This window comes from Mustela putorius, unplaced genomic scaffold, assembly GCF_011764305.1.
Source record: "Mustela putorius furo isolate JIRA1106 unplaced genomic scaffold, ASM1176430v1.1 tig00003901_pilon_pilon_pilon, whole genome shotgun sequence".
NCBI lineage: Eukaryota > Metazoa > Chordata > Mammalia > Carnivora > Mustelidae > Mustela > Mustela putorius.
In genome coordinates this window covers 9,038,886-9,059,392 of record NW_025422049.1, presented here as the reverse complement: position 1 = coordinate 9,059,392, position 20,507 = coordinate 9,038,886, and the positions used below count along the sequence as shown (strand labels likewise).

The window sequence follows — 20,507 nt, the reverse complement described above, 5'->3', positions numbered from 1 at the left end:
GGAGTTTTGAAGGAAAAAAAAAAAAACAACCTAATTTGTCCCATTGGGTGGTTTCCTAAGCAAGCAAAGGCTTGGCCCCTTCCTCCCTGGGGCTGACGCCAGAAGACCAGCAACGGCCATTTCTAGATTTGTGTGTGTGTGTGTTTCAGGCCCTGAACCGGAAGGGAAAGGGGAAGGAGATGTGTGTTTCTCCCTGTCACCCCCACCCCACTTCTCTCAGTCAGCCAAAGCTCTTGCTGTTCCTACCAGAGAGACATTAAGGATTATGGTTCTCTTCCTTTTACCTAAGTTACCTCTAAGTGGTGATGATTACTGGCTGTCGGTTACTCTCACCCCCACGGATAGAAAAGAAAACCAGGTCTAAATGTCCCCATTTCCATTTTATCTGAGAACCCCCAACTATTCTAGATCTCCTTCTTTTAAGCTAGACCTCATGTACCTCTCCCTCTTCTCTTCCCGAGGGCAGGCACAAATGTTCCCCCCCCCCGACCCCGTGGATGGGAGGCGGGGGAGATAAGAGTCCAGTATCTGCATTCTTCCACCACCACTTGGCATCCAAGGTTCGACAAAGCTGCCATCCTAGAGGGCTCCCCCAGCAACCCAGAAAAAGGAATTTCCTTTCCCATAGAATCTGTTCTTTTCATTCCTTATAGGGTAATGTTGCTCCCTTTCTCAGGTCTTCCTACCCTGAATTTGGTAGCTTAAGTCCTGTAGGCTTTTTATTTCCTGATTCCTTGCCAATCACAGCCTTTCCCCTCTTTTGCCCTCCTTTCAAGACTTTTCAACCTCTTATCCTTCTTCTGACCATCAGTCTTCCTTTATCAAGGGTTCGACTGCTTCCCCATCCTCCAAACTCCTCCCTACTTTTTTTTTTTTACCACCCCCCCCACCCCGATCACTTGTGCTCAGGGTAGTGGTCTGTCCCTGGGCAGTTTGCATCTTGCTTTCCCTGGGACAACAGTCAGGAATAGAGCATCGATAGCTGTGAAGGGCAAGGTCAGGAGCCCAGGTCGTATGCCCCGGAAGATCCATCGCGGACTCTGGAAAATCACCTTCTGCAATGCTACGCGGAGCTCTGTGAGGTTCCTGAAGTACGCGCCTCCCTCTGTTGGGGTGTAGACACGGGTCACTTCTAGATTCAGCAACTCACTTCATCTGAAAATCTTAACAGCATTTTAAAGACCCTCACAACCAAAAGGGTCCTCTGATCACTGGACAGTTTGGTGGGTGCCAATAACTTAAGGAAACAAGGGGATATCATCTCCTCTGGGTAGAGTTATGTCAGGCATAGGAGTGAAGCTAAACACACTTAGTCTGATAGTGAACTCGGAGGCTAGCAATCCGTAACAGCCGTCTTGTCACCAGATGCAGCAGACCACGAGCTCCAAAGTGGGTGTTGACCTGTTAGTTTCTGGGGGAAAAAAAACAGCCCATAATTTGCCCTCTTCCTACTTACAACTTATACCGGGAGACTCTCTCCCACGATGCTTTAGCCTCATCAGATCTCTGGTATAGGAGCGAGCCTTCTTTTGTCCTCCCCTAAATCGCAGCATTCTAGAAGAATCCTAGATTTGGGAATCCCTTAATAAATTTTAGCTCAGACAGGAGGGTTTTTTTTGTTTGTTTGTTGTTTTTTTTTTTTTAAGATTTTATTTACTTATTAGAGAGATAGAGACCACAAGTAGGCAGAGCAGCAGGCAGAGGAAGAGGGAGAAGCAGGCTCTCTGCTGAGCAGGGAGCCTGATGTGGGGCTTGATCCCAGGACTCTCGGATCATGACCTGAGCCGAAGGCAGTGGCTTAACCCACTGAGCCACCCAGGCACCCCCCAGACAGGAGTTTTTTCCCTGCCTACGGACCTAGCGGCCAGAGACCTTCAGGGACTGATGCTTTTTTCTCTGACAAGGACTACACTGTATTGCTTCGCTCAATTTTGGGGGCCCTCTTCCATCCCGCCTGGCTCTTGACTTCACTGAGGTGCTCAAACGGACGTTTTCTCAATCTCAAAACGTTCTCCTGATGTACTACCCGAAGAATGGCTGAATCAGACCTGTTACTGGTCCCCAGCAAGATAAGGGGTATTATCCTGAATGTAAATCAGCTATGTGACTGAGCATAGTTAATTCAGGGGACATTTTTCCCCCCATAGACTTTGTCGAAGAAGGAAATGATGTACTGATTCATGTTCTGGTGCAGGTTCCTTATCTTGTTGTGGTCCAGCACTTGGAATAGAACACTCTAGAAGTCTATGACAGACCATTTTAGGCACGGTTATCTTTAGAAACGAAATGTGTCATGCCCTATCTTAAGTGTCTTTTATTACCTGATTTCTTTGAAAAAAAAAAAAGGCCCTAAAGTCCATTGAGTCCAAGTAAATCTCATTGTCATTTCCTTCCCTCTCAGAAATTCACTGATTGCCCCCAATGTGTTTCTCCATTCTTGAAAAAGGACTTCAGAATAGCCCCATCTTTCCTCACCCAAACCCCGTCTGTCTGTCTGTCTGTCTCTCTCTCTCTCAGAAGCATGGTGCTTCCTTGATAACTCATGCTCCAGCAAGCATCTTACCAGGCAGTGTATGTCTAGTTAGCTTTCATGTAGACAGGAGGAGTTGGCAAAATCCAAGCCTCGATACATGACCTTTTTTCTTTAAACCATAATTCTGAGAAATCTCCGAAATATAAAGTTCAACTCTCTTAAATCTTCCTTCTGTTTTCCCCAACCTCTAACCTTGGGGAGCTTTCCCGGGCTTCTGCCATGAGTAGATCATGCTTTCTAAACATCACTATTCCAGAGGTTCTAGAACAATAGATTGCCAACAATTTTTATTCCCTCGCGACCAGCCGATTTTCACCCACTAGCAGATTCTTTTATAAGGAGGCTGGATTTTCTGTAACTCTTACATTCCAGCCCACCTACAGAAAGGTAAGTAAAAACAGGAGTTGTTGGGACACATTCCCCTGTCCAGAATGTGGCTGGCACCCACGTGGTCTGCCCTCTGTACCTACACTCTTCACTTGACAGGAACCACTTGGTCCACAGTCCTACAGCAGCTGTCCTCAGCTTGAGCTCACTTGCTGCTTCTCCGGGGTCCAGCTGTAGCTTCACTCACTGTACCGGCTGGCAACAATTGTCCTATCTTGGAAAAACCCATTTATTGGTAGCTTTACATTCAGCACTCCTTACATGCTAGGCTCTGTTCTAAACCCTTTGTGTTTCCTTGAATTCTCGCAGAGTTGCTGTTATCTCTGTGTTACAGCTGATGAAACTTTTTACAGTTCTAGGGAGATGAGCAGGGCTCGAGTCACACAATTAGTGCTAGACCTGAAGATATCAAACTCTGAAAGCTCTGATTCTCCCAGGGTCTGCTCCTTTTCTCCAAGGTTGATGCTTTAGCCCTGTTGTATGTTTTCTCTTTCTGCCTCTCTTACAAGTCCTGGGCTAGGCTTCCCCCAATGACCCACTTCCTTTCCCAATTCTACAGTGAGATCAGGAGCTAGAAATGGTTACAAAAATTCATTCTCTGGTTACCTGAAAAGTACATGGCCTCCTTGATTAGGTGACAATCCAGAAACATACAGGATCAAAGTGTTAGATGACACTTGGGAAACAGGGACTCTACTAGCCCTTGAAGATGAGGCAGAGTCCCAGAAGGAAGCTTACTTGTTGGTAACCTGAGCTCGCTTTTTGGGGGAAAAGACCAGTAAAATGTGTAGTAGATGGGAACCATTTGTAAAATTCTTTACAGACTGAAAATCGCACTTAGGACTTTGATTGGTACGAAAATATCCACATTCGTTTTTAAAGGTAACCAGTCCCTGTAAGGCTGTTATTTACAAAATGCTTTTTTTTTTTCCCCCCATGGATGGGACTGGAGGAGATTATGCTGAATGAAATAAGTCTAGCAGAGAAAGCCAATTATCGTATGGTTTCACTTACTTGTGGAACATAAGGAGTAACATGGAGGACATTAGGAGAAGGAAAGGAAAAGTGAATTGGGGGAAATTGGAGGGGGAGACGAACCACGAGAGACTGTGGACTCTGAGAAACAAACTGAGGGTTTTGGAGGGGGGAGGGATGGCTGAACCTGGTGGTGGGTATTAAGGAGGGCACGTATTGCATGGAGCACTGGGTTTGGTACATAAGCAATGAATCTTGGAACACTGAAAAAAAAATTAAAAAAAAAACGCTTTTTTAAAAAAAATAAATTCCTTTCACTGCTTTCTGTTCATACAGAATTATTCCCTAATGGATGTTCAGCCTTCAAGAAAATTACTCCCAATATAGACGAAGAAGGAGCCATGAAAGAAGATGCTGGAATGATGGATGTCCATTATAGTGAAGTAAGATTCCAGGGCCTGCAATGCCAGTTATAGGAATTTAACTTCTTGAAATTTATATTAAAAAATTATTATAGCTAACTTAATTTGGAAGGGAACTGAGGACTGATGAACTGTAAACATGAAACCTTCCCAGGGCCAAGATGTCCCTATTTGGAATATGAAGCCGTGACTCTGGAACGGATCCTATCGTCTGGCTTCAGAGAGGCAATATTTATCATCTTCAAACTGCCATCCCAGTAACCAGATCAGAGTCAACATACTTTGGAAAAAACCTCCTTTAAAAAAATATAGCTCACAATGTAGCCACTCAGCAGAGTATGCCTAAGAGTCTGTTTAAACATGGAAAATTTCTGCTGTAAATTTCATATGGCTACCAGACGGCTTCGGTTGTCAGTCAACAAACATTTATTGGCTTATGAGCAAGGCCCTGGACCTGATGATGTAGGTGCTATAAAATAATCAGCCAGGGCCAAACCCTCACTGACCTCCGGTGCCTACCTGAATGGCTAATGCACCTACACAGAATGGGGGTGGGGTGGGGAGCAGGACCGTACCATTTGAATGATACACACAGTGTGTTCCACGTAAAGTCAAAGGTGAGAGAGGTGCCTTTGAGCTGAGGTAGAACAGTGAGCTGTGATTAGAGAGGGGTGAAGAAAGAGGACACCACCAAAGTGGTCTACAAGGTGGGAAGGTATGAGGCTTTAGGGCAGTAGAATGGATCCTTTTGGCTAAACCCGGTTGGGTTCACATCGAGAAGAGAAGTAGTTGAGGTGATATTTTTGAGAAACTGGGTGTTTGGGCTTTATTCAGGAGAATGTTGAATTACTCTCAGACAATGAGGACAGAACAATGGCGGGATGAAAGCAAGGAAGTGGAGCGTGTCATTTGGCAGTAATGTGGGAGACGTGTTGAAGATAGAGGCTAGAGAGAGGGCTGCCCAGGAGTCTAGATGTGAGGCAGTCCGGGCCGAAACCCACCTGCTGGCTGAGTCGGGATGCACTGTGAAGATAGGAGGAAGGCCTGCTAGGAGGAGAACCGGAAGGGGAAGAATCAAAGGTAGCCCTGAGCTTTTGGGTTTGACTGTTCCAGAAAAACTACAGGTGGGTGATTTTCCAGGGAAGATGATGAATTCCATCTTTGATATATGTTGAATTTGGAGTAGGAGGGTTATCACGACGGAAGTAACCATCAGGCTTCTAGAAGTTTAGAACCAAATCTGAGGAGAGAGATCAGGGTCAGAGAGCTACATCTGGAAGTCATCTGTTGAGAACCAAAGCAGAGCAAGGATGGGAGTTCACCGAGCCAGTGAAAACCAGAGAACCAAAAACTGAAACAAAGAAGTTTGCAGAGTGGGAAGATGAAAAAATGAACAAAACCAGAAATTTAAGGGGTTGTAGTCCCATAGAAACACATTTTTGAGAGTTGTATTAAGAAACATCAGCAATCAGATTGAAGTGACAGAGATATACTTCATTATACTGAATGAATTGTTGTTTTTTTTTTTTAAATACAGGACAATCTCAAGTTAGCTGTAGTTCATATAGCTAAAATGACATGGTTAGAAGCTTTAACTATTTCTATATGGGTCTCTTGCCTCATCAGTAACATAAGGACAATACCATCCTGGTCAATTCAAAATAAATGTAAAGCTCTCTATAGCTCATTAGGCACTACAGAAGTGTCAGGCTTTGTGGCTGACGTACTTGACAGTGATGTTACACTTTACTCTAGAACCTAGAAGGGTAGATATTTACAACATGTTTGCTAAGTCAATTATAACAGATACTCTAGAAACTTGCATTTTAATTCCAGCTCAGTGCTTGACTGTGAAGCCTTGGGGAAGTTAATTCACATTTTGGGGGGGCAGGGGGTCTTAGTTAGACTTAAATGATTTCCCAGAGACCTCCAGTTCTTATGGGCTGACAGTGGAAGAACTCAGGGGAGTTATGGAAGATAAATGTGTGAGCCCAACTAAAGTTACATTCTCGTCTTCCAAATAACATCTTCAGCTTATTCACAGAAATAGCCTTGAGCCTGAGTCAGATACCTTCAAAGAGAATGGCAACATTTCCTATTACTCAAGAACTATAATCTGTTTTCTATGTAAACACATTTGCTGGGAACTCTCGTGTGTTCTCAGTAATAATTTATACATTTTATTTGATGTATACAGATAGAATCATGTTCAGAAAAGCCTTTGTATGTTGCAGCTTGTGGAAGAAGGCTTCCTCATGCTCGAGCCAAAGGAAAAATAACTGACACTGATTTATGAGCTTTATTGAAATGCAAAGTACAAATGGTTGTCTATATAGTGCCTGTATTTACATACGTGAAAAACCAATAATAATGAAATTTAATTTGTTTCTAAAACTGCATGTCTGACCTTTGATTTGGAATAGGTTTTTTTAAAAAAGATTTTATTATTTGTCAGGAAGAGAGAGAGAGCACAAGAGGGGCAGAGGGAGAGGGAGAAGCAGGCTCCTTGCTCAGCAAGGAGCCCAATGTAGGACTTGATCCCAGGGCTCTGGGATCTTGACTTGAGCTGAAGGCAGATGCTTAACCAACTGAGCCACCCAGGCATCCCATAATTTGCAGTAGTATTTAGGGATGTAATTGGCACATTCCTAAGCAAACAGTTTGATGAATTTTGATAGTTGTATATATCCATGTGACTTATCAGCAGAAACAAAAAAATAGAACATATCCATTCTTTTTTTAAAAAAGATTTTATTTATTTATTTGACAGAGAGAGTGAGCACAGGCAGATAGAGTGGCAGGCAGAGGCAGAGGGAGAAGCAGGCTCCCTGCTGAGCAAGGAGCCCCATGTGGGACTCGATCCCAGGAGGCCGGGATCATGACCTGAGCTGAAGGCAGCTGCTTAACCAACTGAGCCACCCAGGCGTCCTGAACATATCCATTCTTGCATAAAGTTCTCTTACGCCCATCTCCTGTCAGTCTCCTCTCCCTACCACCTAATTTCTATCACCATAGATTAATTTCGCCCACATCAGTGTCATAAAAATGGACTCTTTCATTCCATTCAATAAATACCCTTCTGCATCTGGCTTCTTTTGCTTAATCTGATGTTTTTGAGATACATCGATGTTGCTAAGTATATCAAAAGTTTGTTCTTGGGGCACCTGGGTGGCTCAGTAGGTTAAGCCTCTGCCTTTGGCTCAGGTCATGGTCTCAGGGTCCTGGGATCAAGCCCCGCATCGGGCTCTCTGCTCAGCAGGGAGCCTGCTTCCCCCTCTCTCTCTGCCTGCCTTTCTGCCTACTTGTGATTTCTGTCTGTCAAATAAATTTAAAAAAATTTTTTTAAAAAGTTTGTTCTTTTTCATTACTACATAATATTCCATTGTATTGATAACTGATTTTTTTTCTCCTGAACCCATTCTCCTGTTGATGAATTTTAGATTATTTCTATTTCGGGGCTGTTATGAATAAGTCTGCTCTAAACATTCTTAATCTATGACCTTTTGTGGACTTACACTTTCATTATTCTTGGGCAAATACCTAGGAGTAAAATTGCTGGATCCTAGGGAAGTTGTGTATTTAATCTTCTAAGAAATTGCCAAGAGTTTCTGAAAGTGGTTGGACAATTTTATACTTCCACCAGGAAAGGATGAGAGTTTCAGTTGCTCCCCATCCTCACCAACATCTGACATGGCTAATCTTTCTTTTATTATTGCCATTCGAGTTGGTATCTCATTGAATTTTTAATTTATATTTTCCTTTTTTTTTTTTTAAAGTAGTCTCCATGCTGGGCATGGAGCCCAACGCAGAGCTTGAACTCAGGATCCTGAGATTTAAGACCTGAGCTAAAGTCAAGAGTTGGACACTTAACCTCCTGAGCTACCCAGGCACCCCATTGTGAACCAAAAATATGCTCTGGTTTTAAGTTCTTTGTCAGATACATGTGCTGCAGATTTGTCTTTGATTTGTTTATTCATTTCTTAATTGAGTCTTTTATTGTGCCAAAAGTTTTGGTTTTGATGAAGTGCAACTTACCATTTTAGTGGTTTGTTCTTTTTATGTCTGGTCTGAGAAATCTTTGCTTACCTCAAGACTGCAAAGGTGTTGTCCTACCTTTTTTTTTTTTTCAGATTTTATTTTTAAGTCATCTGTATACTCAACGTGGGGTTCAGACTCACAGCCCTGAGATCAAGAGCCACACGTTCCTCCGATGGAGCCAGCCAGGCACCCCCTTACCTTTTCTTCTATAAACTTTGTCTATACATGTTATATTTAGCTCTGTAATCTAGAATTCATTTTTGAACCTGCAATCAGATAGAAGTCAAGGTTGAAGGCAGATATTTAGATGATTCACACCATATGGGGGAAAATGAAAAAATTTCCTTTCGCCTGATTAAATTACTTTGGCACTTTGGTCAAATTTCAGTTCTTTAGGTATGTGCAGCCTATTTCTGGACTCCGTTCCGTAGCACTGACCTGTTTGTCCATCTTGATATGAATATCACACCATCTTGATTGCTCTAAGTTGAGAAGTCTTGAAATCTGATAGTGTTAGCCCTCCAGCTTTTTTTTTCCCCCAAGTCATTTTGGCTAGTCTGCATCCTTTGAATTTCCATATAAAATTCAGAATCCTCTTCTCTAATTTCCTCAAAATCACCTGCTGGAAGTTTTGGGGGCAGTTTGTTACAGTTATATATCAGTCCATGGAGAGTGATGTTTTGTGATTTTTCAGGACATAAGTCTTTTGCTGGATTTATTGGTAGATGATTGATGTTTTGCTGCCACTGTAAATAGTATTGCTTGATTTCTTTCTCAGTTTGTTGTTGCTAGTATCTATCCATTCGGTTGATTTTTGTATGTTCATCTTCCGATCTGCCGCCTCGCTAAATACGCGTATTTGTTTTAGGGGTTTGTGTATTCCCGAGGCTTTTCTGCCTATGCACTCATGTCATCTGCACACACAGGCGTTTTTACATTCACCAATCTAGATGCCTTTTCTCTCTTTGGGTTGCCTGGTTTCACTGGCTAGCACCGTCATCATGTTGAATTCAAGTGGTGAGAACAGACATTTTGACCCATTCTCAAACTTACACGAGAAGAGTGTTCAGCCCGTAGGTTTAGCCCAGGTGCCCTTTATCAGACTGAGGAAGGTTCCTTCTAGTTCTTGTTTGCTGAGCGTTCTTTTTTAATATCATGAAGGGATGTTGAGTTTTTCCCAATGCTTTTTCTGTATCTATTGCTGGAGGCACAGTTTTCTCTTATCTCCCGCTTTGTTCTGTCATTACAGTGAATTTATTTCCCCATTGTAAGCCAGCTTTCCATTTCTGCGACTCACTAGTTTGTGAGAGATTTTTAATTCCCCCAAAGTCCTTCCTTCCCACGGTTGTTAGGAATTCTAATTTGGCTAGTGGATCTTAATATACATTTTTTCAAGTAGCAGCATTCGATGCCACTATACTAATGACTGAGGAAACCAATATAAATAAAATATTATTACTACTCTTGAAAACTCACAGCCCGTTTGGAAAGTCAGACAAAGATAATGGGTAAGGAGAGGGATATTTATCCACCCAGTGAATTCTCAGAGCAGGATAAAAGGTATCTAGTGTTGATTAGGAGAAGGATCCCAGAAGAGGTGATATCTAAGCAGTCTTGAAGGGGTTAACCCCTGGAAGGGGAGTAAAGGGCGTAAGGCCCAGCATGGACAAAGGCACAGAGTGAGGGCCACACTGTGGTGCCCCAAACTTCTGGTAGCTCTTTGCTGTTGGAGCATAAAGTACAAGACTGGGCACCATGAATGATGAGATTATAGAAGCGTCGGCTGGACTATTGCCAGCCTCATGTGCCAGATGAAAGATCTTGTCCTTTGCTCTGTGAATGAAGTGGCAGCCATCTTGAAATTCTAAGAAGGGGAGACGGACGTGGTCTGGTTTGCCTTTGGAATCAGAAGCCTACAGCAGATAGATTTATAAGTCGTCAGACTGGAGGCAGGAAGATCAGTGAGCAAGAAAATAATACAGTCCTGAACCTTAGCAGTGTGTGTGGAAGTAGAGAGGAAGAGTCAGATTTAAGAAACATTTAAGAAGTCAGACTGGCAGGGCACGTGGGTAGCTCAGTGGGTTAAAGCCTCTGCCTTTTGCTCAGGTCAAGATCCCAGGGTCCTGGGATCGAGCCCCACATCGGGCTCTCTGCTCAGCCTGAGGAGCCTGCTTCTTCCTCTCTCTCTGCCTACTTGTGATTTCTGTCTGTCCAATGAATAAATAAAATCTAAAAAAAATACTGGTAGAAGTTGGCAACGAGCTGACGAGAGGATGAGTGGAGAGAGAGAGCACACTGGGTCTCCAGGGCTGCCATAATGTACCCACATGTATCGTCTCACAGCTCTAGCATCTAGAAGGCTGAAATCAGGGTGTCAGAAGGGCCATGTTCCCCTCTGACACTCTGGGGACAATCTTTCCTCGCCTCTTCCTAGCTGGTCTCTGGCATTCCTGGACTCCAGACTCTGCCTCTGTAGTCACATGGGGTCCTCCTCCAAGTCTCTGTCTTGTTGGGAGGATCCCAGCCATATTGGATTGAAGGCCCACCCTACTCCAGTGTGATTGTGCCATAATTAAGTATATCCTCAGTAACCCTATTTCCAAATAAGGTCACATTCTGAGGTAACTGGGGGTTAGGACTTCAGCATCTCTTTTCAAGGGACACCCTTGAACCCATCCCGGGGGTGGAGTCAAAACGACTCTTAAGTCTTCTAGCTAAGAGTTCATAGGGTGTTGCCCTTGGCTGAATAGGAAAAACACAAGTGAAAAAAACAGTTTAGGAAGAAGCTGAGTTCAGAATTGCCTAAAGGGTATACAGGAAGAGCCATTTTAGGGGCGCCTGGGTGGCTCAGTGGGTTAAGCCTCTGCCTTTGGCTCAGGTCATGATCTCAGGGTTCTGGGAGATCAAGCCCCGCATTGGGCTCTCTGCTCAGCAGTGAGCCTGCTTCCCCCCCCCCCTCTCTCTGCCTGCCTCTCTGCCTGCTTGTGATCTCTGTCTGTCAATAAATAAAATTAAAATCTTAAAAAAAAAATAAGAGCCATTTTAGCATTCATTTCTGTAAATCTCAAGAGCATCTCATCTCTTCAAGAGAGAAACAAACTTGTTAAGGCTTCTGGCTAGCGGGGGTAACGGGCTTCATCATCTCATTGTTGAGAACATGAGATGGTCATAAAATTATCTGTTGCAACTGTTATTTTCTGGCAAGGTCAGATATCTCTATCTTGACCTATTATCTTCTCATCCTCCCCCAATTTTAGGGCCAACAGTCAGGAAGGAAGCATTCTTTACCAAAATCACTTCATTTTCATAAACACTCCTATCGCTCCCACAAGAGCTTGAAAGTTGTCAAATCTTTTTTTTAAAAAAAATTTAATTTAATTTAATTTTTTTTCAGTGTTCTGAAATTCATTACCACACCCAGTGCTACATGCAATACGTGCCCCCCTTAATACCCACCACCAGGCTCACCCAACCTCCCACCCCCCCCCAAAACCCTCAGTTTGTTTCTCAGAGTCCACAGTCTCTCAAATCTTCTCAAGACTCTGTTATATTATGTGTAAATACAGCTTCAGTATAAAAAAGAAACAACATTCAGAGGCTTAGTGGGATTTATCCCATCAGACCTTCATTCATTCTCCAGTTGGAACAAATAATGCATCCCCTTTTAAAGATACCCTTTCTTAGTGGGTGACACTTTTAAGTACAGTTAACATCTTCATTGTGTGAATAAATGAAATAAATAGGTATGCTTCACTGTTGTCAGGGATTACTTTCATATTTTTGAGAAGGGTTTCCATTTCAAGTATTTGATTTAAAAAGTAGAGTTGCATAAGCCCTGCTCCTTCGGCGCACGTTCTGTTTGTTCTGTGTGTACTTGAAATGGCTCAGAATTTATTTGCCCAGAACCCTCAGACCAGGTCTAATTCCTGATTGCGTTTTGCTCTTAATGCAGGAGGTGTTGCTGGAATTGCTAGAACAGTGTGTGGATGGCTTATGGAAAGCAGAACGTTACGAAGTAATTTCTGAGATTTCCAAGTTGATCATTCCAATTTATGAGAAACGTCGTGAATTTGAGGTAGGTCATTTAAACTTGGGTATCATTGGCCTCAACTATGTTTTGGGGGAAAAAACAGTCATGTAGTTATGTCACTATCCCTCTACTATGCATCCTCTGAAAACTAGAAGGCTCATTATGTTACGGCATTTGTATTTTATTATAGAATATAGATACTTAACTGTGTCGTTTTGAAATATTTGTCTAATTTGAAAGTTCCTATCCTTCAAAACCCTGTGAAATCCTAAAATGAGAATCCGACTTTACATTCATAGAGATTTGCCAAAGGAAATTAAGGGCAAAACATGCAGAATATAAGTTTAAATTTCAATTATATAAGTGGTTCTTAAAACATTTTAATCCAGCAGTTTCCCCCCTTTCCCCTCAGGACGTAAAAAATTCAGTGTTGTCTTCACCAAACCTTCACTCAAAAAAGCTTCTGAATTTCCCTGTTGCCTGAGAAGAGGCATAAGCCTGGCCTATTCTTTTCAGTTCGATGGGGAGACTAAAGGTTCTGACAGCTGACCTGGGGGACGTAATTAAGACACTAGGAATAGTCGTACCATGAGGAGTTTTTCCAATTTAGTCTGTCAGCCAAAGCTGTTGATAAAGGCTAATTAATAAAGACTAGTAGTGGGGCACCTGGGTGGCTCAGTCGATTGAGCATCTGACTTTGGCTTGGGTTGTAATCTCAGGGTCCTGGGATCGAGCCCCATGTCAGGCTCTCTGCTTGGTGGGGAGCCTGCTTCTCCCTCTTACTCTCCCTCTGAGCTCTCCCTTTCTCTCTCTTTCTCTCAAATAAAGAAATAAAATCTTTGTAAAAAGAAGAAAAGAAATGACATTGCTCCTTCCATCAAAGCATTACATCCTAAGAACCTTCGTAAAATGTCCGTAGTACCTACTTTCATACTAGCTTGAAGATAAGGCTACTAGAAACCCAGGGAGCATTTTGCTGCTTGGTCAACTAATAGGGAAGAAAAAAAAATATATCTTCTCTACACATGAAAGGAAATGATATTTTCTGTAGGGACACTACTCCCGTTTCCCTAGAGGCTTGTAAAGGTCTGTGCAGAACCCCTGACGTTCTACATGAGATATAGGCATTGTTTCTAGGACACCAGAATTTAATTTTTCTCTGTATATTTATGGGATGGGCTGAAAAGTGTCAAGAGATAGCAGCCATAAAGATAAGGAAAATTTCCCTCCAGTTGAGCTCAACTGTTTCTGTGCCCCCCTTTTCTGTTGAGGTGAAATTCACAGAACATGCAATTAACCATTTGAAAGTGTACAGTTCAGGATCATCTAGTGCATCTGTGATGCTTGGAACCCAAGACCTCTCTCTAGTTTCCAAACATTCTCATGGTCCCAGAAAAACACCCCCTACCCACTAAGTAATCACTCTCCACCCCACCCACCATTCCCTGGTAATCACTGATCTGCTTTCTGTCTCTCTCGGATTTGCCTATTCTGGATGTATCATCAAAAGGGATTAATGAAGATGTGACCTTTTGTGTCTGGCTTCTTTCACTTACCATGATACTTAAAAGGTCATCCAAGTCGTAGTGTGGATCAGGACTTCATTCCTTTTTATGGCAGAATGATTTTCCATCGCATGGCTCTGCTACAGTTTGTTTATTAGTGTATCCTGTGGCAGACATTTGCGTTGTTTTCGCCTTTTGGCTATAAGAAACAGTTGCTGTTACAGACACTCGTTTCTGTGTGGCCATATGTGTTCATTAATCTTGAGCATCTACCTAGGAATGGAATTGCCAGGTTTCATGAGATAATTCTTCGTTTAACCTTTTGAGTAACCACCAAACTGCTTTCCCTTTTACCTTCCCACTGGCGATGCAAACATTCCACATTCTGAACAATGCTTGTTACTTTGGGTTTCTCGTTAGAGCTGTGAAGCGGACATGAAATGTTATCCCATTGTGATATTTGGTTTGTATTTCCTTACGGCCAATGATTTTGAGCATCTTTTTATGTGCTTGTTAACCATTTGCATGTCTTCTTTGGAGAAATGTCTATTTAAGAACTTCGCCCACTTTTAAATTGGGTTGTTGGTCTTTTTGTGGTTGAGTTGTGAGGGTTATTTTTGGTTAAGATATTTTTAAAAGATTTTTATTGAGAGAGAGAGAGCAGGAGTGCGAGTGGAGGGAGGGGCAGAGGGAGGGGGAGAAGCAGACTCCCCGCTGAGCTCGGAGCCTGACACAGGGCTCAGGCTCAGGACCCTGAAGTCATGACCCCAGCGGAAATCAAGAGTTGGATGCCCAAATGACTGAGCCACCCAGGGGCCCCTGGGATTTCTTATATTTTCTGATAGTAAACCCTTACCAGATCTGTAACTGGCAAATATTTTTTTCCCATTCTATACGTTGTCTTTTTACATTCTTAATGTTCTTTGCACAACATGCTCCCTTTTTCTGGGTGTACAGATGAAAATATTCTTTGAAAACTTCTGTAAACTTGTGTAAACCCAGTCCTCACTGAGGCATATACATATATATATATATATATATATATATATATATACTTTTTATATATATTTTTTATATATAAATATGTATTTATATATATTTATATATACTCTTTATATATAAAGAGTATATACTTTATATATATATACTTTATATATATATACTTATTTTTATATCTGCATTTTTTATTTTAATTTAAATTTTAAGATTTTTTTATTTATTTGAGAGAGAGAGCATGAGTGATGGGGAGGGGCAGAGGGCAGAAGGAGAAGCAGACTCCCTTCTGAGCAGGGAACCCAACACAGGACTCAATCCCATGACCCTGAGATCATGACCTGAGCCTAAGGCAGATGCTTAAATGACTGAGCCACCCAGACGCCCCTCTGCCCTTAGACTTAACATGGTTGAAGAATTTTGTCTAATTGTGACAAAGGGTCAGGGACCCCAACAAAACCATTTTGAACAGGAAATAGCATTGCTTCCCCAAACCTCCCCCTCCACCCCATGCATGTGTCTTAACCATTTAGTAATGAGCCAAAAGACAAAGCTGATTTGTATATTCTCCTTTTTCAGAAACTTACTCAAGTTTATAGAACTCTTCATGGAGCTTACACAAAAGTTCTAGAGGTTATGCATACAAAAAAGAGACTTTTAGGGACTTTCTTCAGGGTTGCCTTTTATGGCCAAGTAAGTATACAGAAGTATGTTGTTTTTCTTTTTGAACATTCACCTTTGAATTACTAGATTGCTACAGCAGCGAGTACTGGTTCTTGGAGTCTGTCTAGGTAGAGGGCGGATCACAGCAGCCAGAAGCCTCTGTGAGTGTAAAGTTCACTTTGGTTTCCATATCTGAATCCATTAGTTCAGAGTACAACATGGAAGATTTGAATTTTTCCCTCGGTTTCATTTTCTGTTGAACTTCTTAAAGTGTATATTTAATATCTATTATATTAATTATATATTATGTAATATATAATTATATATAAATATTATGTATTCTATAAATATACAATAAATATATTAATGTTAAGTATTAATAAATATATATATGTATTCATTATATTGATATCTATTATATTTAATATCTGCAAGCTTTCAAATAAACAGGGAAGTGTGACAGGGAATGAGAAAAACCCTAGTGGGGAAATCGTCAGGCCAAGGATATGTCCCTGCAATGGAGAATTTGATAATTCTTAGGTATTCAAAATTAAGGGAGTGAATACACACCATGTGGCTCTCAATGTTATTGAAAACATATTTCAGATATATTATTGCCAGTTAGTTGTGCGCTGTCTTTAAGTGCTCCGCTTGCTCCAGCTACCAGTGATTGTGTGTTTCACTCTACAATAGTCTTTCTTTGAAGAAGAAGATGGGAAGGAGTACATCTATAAAGAGCCTAAACTCACCGGCCTCTCGGAGATTTCCCTGAGACTCGTGAAACTTTATGGCGAAAAATTTGGCACAGAGAATGTTAAAATAATTCAGGATTCTGATAAGGTAACGTATACCCTGTGTTTTGAAATCATTGTTTGTGAGTTCCAAACGTGGTACATTGCTGGCTTTTTCCTTTTTTAGCTGGTAGGCGAGAAGTATGGACATAGAGCCTGTCCAGACAGTGAAAGAAAGGATGGGGGTTTTTTGGAGTCAGAGCAGGATTCAAATCTCCATTCACCTCTCTCTCTCTCTCTCTCTTTTTTGAAGATTTGTATTTATTTAAGAGAGAGAGCATGAGAAAGAGGTTACGAGCAGGAGGGCAGGGCAGAGGGGGAAGCAGGCTCCCCACTGAACAGGGAGCCTGACGCGGGGCTCAATCCCAGGATCCTGGGATCGTGACCTGAGCCAAAGGCAGACGCTTCACCGGCTGAGCCACCCAGTTGCCCCAAATCTCCATTCTCTTGCCATTTGCTAGCTAGGTGACCATAGGGAAGTTACTTAACTTCTCTCTGCCTCATTTTTCTCATTACAAAGTGGAGAGACTACTCATGCCTTTAGTGCATTTCCTTCAAGCTGTCCTTAGTTGAGTAGTTACATGTGCAATGAAGTACATTTAAGAGCGATCCCTTGGGCTTGCTCTAAAAGTTACCCATCCCACCAGGCCCTGGCAGGCCAGGATGAAAAAGGTTCCAGCAAGAAAGCCTCTTCACCAGAGATGCATCATTTCCCATAGGCGACTTTTGAGGAAAGCACCGTAGGAATGCCTGACTGTTCTTAGTCGCCATAGATGTGCCCAGAATGAGAGCCGGTTGTTAGGGCAGGAGGGACCTACCCAGCGCGGGATCTGCAGGCCACAGTGATACTTACTGAGTGACGAGGATGCAGGTAGTACTAGCAGCTAGTAGGCAATGTCAGAGCAAAAAGCTCACGGCCATGGTAAAGACCCTTCATAGCCCGTCATGAAAACGCTCTCAGCTTTGGAGACTCATCTCCCATGGAGATGGTTTTACCTTGACTCTCCGCCTGAGACATTTTAAAAGCAGATCTGCCAGTAGGTTCCACGTTCATTAACATTTGACACCACCCCTCTACTTCCTTCTTCATCAGTGTCACTACTTTGTGGTGTTTTATTCAGTTAAGACAACGGAAGATTTTATCTCCCTGTATCCAGATAGTCTCAGGCTCATTGCCGCACAAATGTTACTATAAATGGGAAGTTAATGGAAAGCCAAGCTTCCTGAACAACACTCAGTTTTTCTGCCTGACTTTGCCTCTAAAAACCTGGTGAGCCAGCCCTAGGGACAAACCACTCTCAGGCAGCTGGACTGCCAACATTATGTTACGCACAATATGTGAGTCATTCTCCATTGACGACAGACATCATAAGCAGTTGCTACTTTGAAAGTCCTTATTTCTGTCTTGATGTGTGCAAGTAAAGATTAAAAACACTCTTGTACCTTGCCAAAGAACAAAATCTACTTACGAGCACAGACAGTTCGAAGAGCTGTTTGGCAATATTTTCCAATATTTTAAACGTACGTTTCTTTGGACACAATAATTTCACGTTTAAAGGTTGTTTTTTTTTTTTTAAAGGTAGGTAGGAGGACAGAGGGAGAGAGACTCTGAAGCCCAGCTCCACACCTGCAGCACGAAGCCCAACCCGGGGCTTGATCTCATGACCCTGAGATCATGACCTGAGCCAAAATCAAGAATCAGGTGCTTAATGCACTGAGTCACCCAGGAGCCCCTGCGTGTTTAAGATTTTATCCTGTAGGCATACACTACCAGAAAGATGGATGATTAAAGGTGTTCAAGGCTGCAAAGTTGATAGAGAAAGCTGGAAGCAATCTAAATGTCCATATGGCTAAAGAAATGGTATTACCCACAAAATGGATATAGTGACCTATGCGTTAAAAATTCACATAGATTTATTTAGAAGTGTCGATTTGAACCTGTCAAGATATATTCTTGAGCAGGGAAAAAAGTGAGGAGCAGGAAATCATGGCTAGGCTGATCACATGGGTGTAAAAAATGATGTTCACAAAAACTTGTGAATTCTTAGGAAATTTCTGGAATGAGACACACAAAACTGTTAACCGTGCCTGCCCTTGAGGAGAGGGACTAGGGTCTTACACAGCAAGAAATTGTTGACTTTTCATGGATACCCTTGTGTATGGTTTGAACTTTTTACCATATACATATTTTACTTTTATAAGGTTAAAATAAGGCTTAACCTCTTTTTTTTTTTTAATTTCCCTTCTGTATTTTGTTTTAGCCTGGATAATTACCTCAACCATCTCCTGAGGTCTCTGAGGAAAGATCTCGCTTTTTTTTTTTTTTTTTCTGAGTCTAGTTGACACGCAATGTTATGTTTGTTTCAGGTACACAACATAGTGATTCAACAAGTTTATGCCTTAATGCCGTGCTTAAGGCAACTCCCACCTGTCACCACTATTACAGTGTCATTAACTGTATTCCCCATGCTGTGCCTTTTATTCCCGTGACCTATTCATTCCATAACTGGAAGCCTGTACCTCCCCATCTCCTTCACCCATTTTGCGCATGCCCCCCTTCCCCTCCCCTCTGGAAACCACCAGTTTGTTGTTGTTGTTTTAAGATTGATCGATTGATTTGAGAGAATGAGAACACACAGAGGTAGTGGAAAAGACAGACTCCCCACCGAACAAGGAGCCGGACCCAGGGCTCTATCTCAGGACCCAGGATCATGACCTGAGCCAAAGGCAGACACTTAACTGACTGAGCTACCCAGGCATCCCCAGTTTGTTCTCTGTAGAGAAATCTAGCCAGTGACTGGGAGAGAAAAGAAGGTTAAGGTTTCTGGAGCTAGGCTTATAGATTTTCACATAAGATCAAATAGAATGGGTTTGGAGAAGTTCAAAGATGCTAAGAAACTTTCTGTCTCCTGGCTGTCCTCCTGTATCTGCTGAGGGGAAAAAAAAAGGTTACAGAGACTTCTCCCCAAGAGGTTTTTGTTGTCTTTTCATTTGTTTGTTTCCATTTTTGTTTTCCACACCAAACACGAAAAAGGGCTATCTTCAGTTGCAGTAACATTGACAAAGTTACCAACAGCGAAGGCCCAAGTCCAATTGAACTGGGAAAACACTGAAAGAAGGGCCTGGGCATAGCGTCGGGTGAATGGGGAGACTAATAGAGGGGAGGGTATCTAGGGCCCGCAGACAACTGTCCAGCAGGGACAGCTCTGAGATTTGCCTCTGGCAGCGTAGCTTCTTAACATGGGATTTAAGCTTTTCATGAAATGGTCCATAACCACCATAGTTTATGCCTCTGGAAGAGAACCATTCTGCTTTCCTGTGGTCCCTTTGGAGGACCAGAGGACCTAAGATATGACTAATGTCATCAAGTGTGCCCACTCTCACAGTGTCAGTCACTGCTTATGGATGTACAAATGGGTAAGCTTTCCTATAGGATAGTTGTGTCATGTATATCAACATCCTTGCTACTGTGTAAATCTTTTAAGGAAACCACTTCTAGGAATTGATGCTGCAAATAAATCCGAAAATAATGCTCATAGTTTTAGATGCACGGATGTCCCTCGGACCATTGTTTGCAATGGCAAAATGTTGAGAAACAACCTAAGACTCTGTTGATAAGGGACTGATCCAGTAAATCGTTTCTGTCCATATATCCATTAAAAGTCACGTTAATGAGCGGGGTGCCTGGGTGGCGCAGTCAGTAAAGCATCTGCCTTTGGCTTGGGTTGAGATCATGCAGTCCTGGGATCGAGCCCCACATCGGGCTCCCTGCTCAATGAGGAGTCTGCTTCTTCCTCTCCCCCTGCCTCCCCTTCAGCTTGTGCTCACTCACACTCTCTCTCAAATAAAGTCTTTTTTTTTTTTAAAGTCCTGCTAATGACCATATAGAACTATAATAACTAAAATGCATTTTTTGTTACACATACACAGAACTTTCTTAATTTGACCATTTTTATGTGCAGAGTTCAGTGGTGCTTACTGCACCATGTTGGAAAAAAGCAACAAAAGTGGACATCCTTACTCTGTTCCTAATCTTAGAGGAAAAGCTTTCAGCCTTTCAGCATTGAGTATAATGTTCACTGTGGGTTTCTCCTAGGGGCCCTGATTAGATTGTGGAAATTCCCTCTGTTCCTGGTTTATTGAGTATTTTTATTATGAGAGATGTTGAGT

At 42.3% G+C, this 20,507-nt stretch overlaps 1 protein-coding gene across 4 annotated transcripts in view; it reads left to right on the top strand.

Moving 5' to 3' along the window:
- DOCK11 (dedicator of cytokinesis 11) overlaps positions 1-20,507 on the top strand; it is a 191,553-nt gene that overhangs the window by 155,379 nt on the left and 15,667 nt on the right. For all 4 annotated transcript variants that reach the window (XM_045068324.1, XM_045068323.1, XM_045068322.1 and 1 more), the window contains 4 exons: positions 4,232-4,338; positions 12,308-12,430; positions 15,463-15,576; positions 16,240-16,386. In XM_045068324.1, the coding sequence (XP_044924259.1) occupies positions 4,232-4,338; positions 12,308-12,430; positions 15,463-15,576; positions 16,240-16,386 (491 nt within the window). The remainder of the gene's footprint in view (positions 1-4,231; positions 4,339-12,307; positions 12,431-15,462; positions 15,577-16,239; positions 16,387-20,507) is intronic.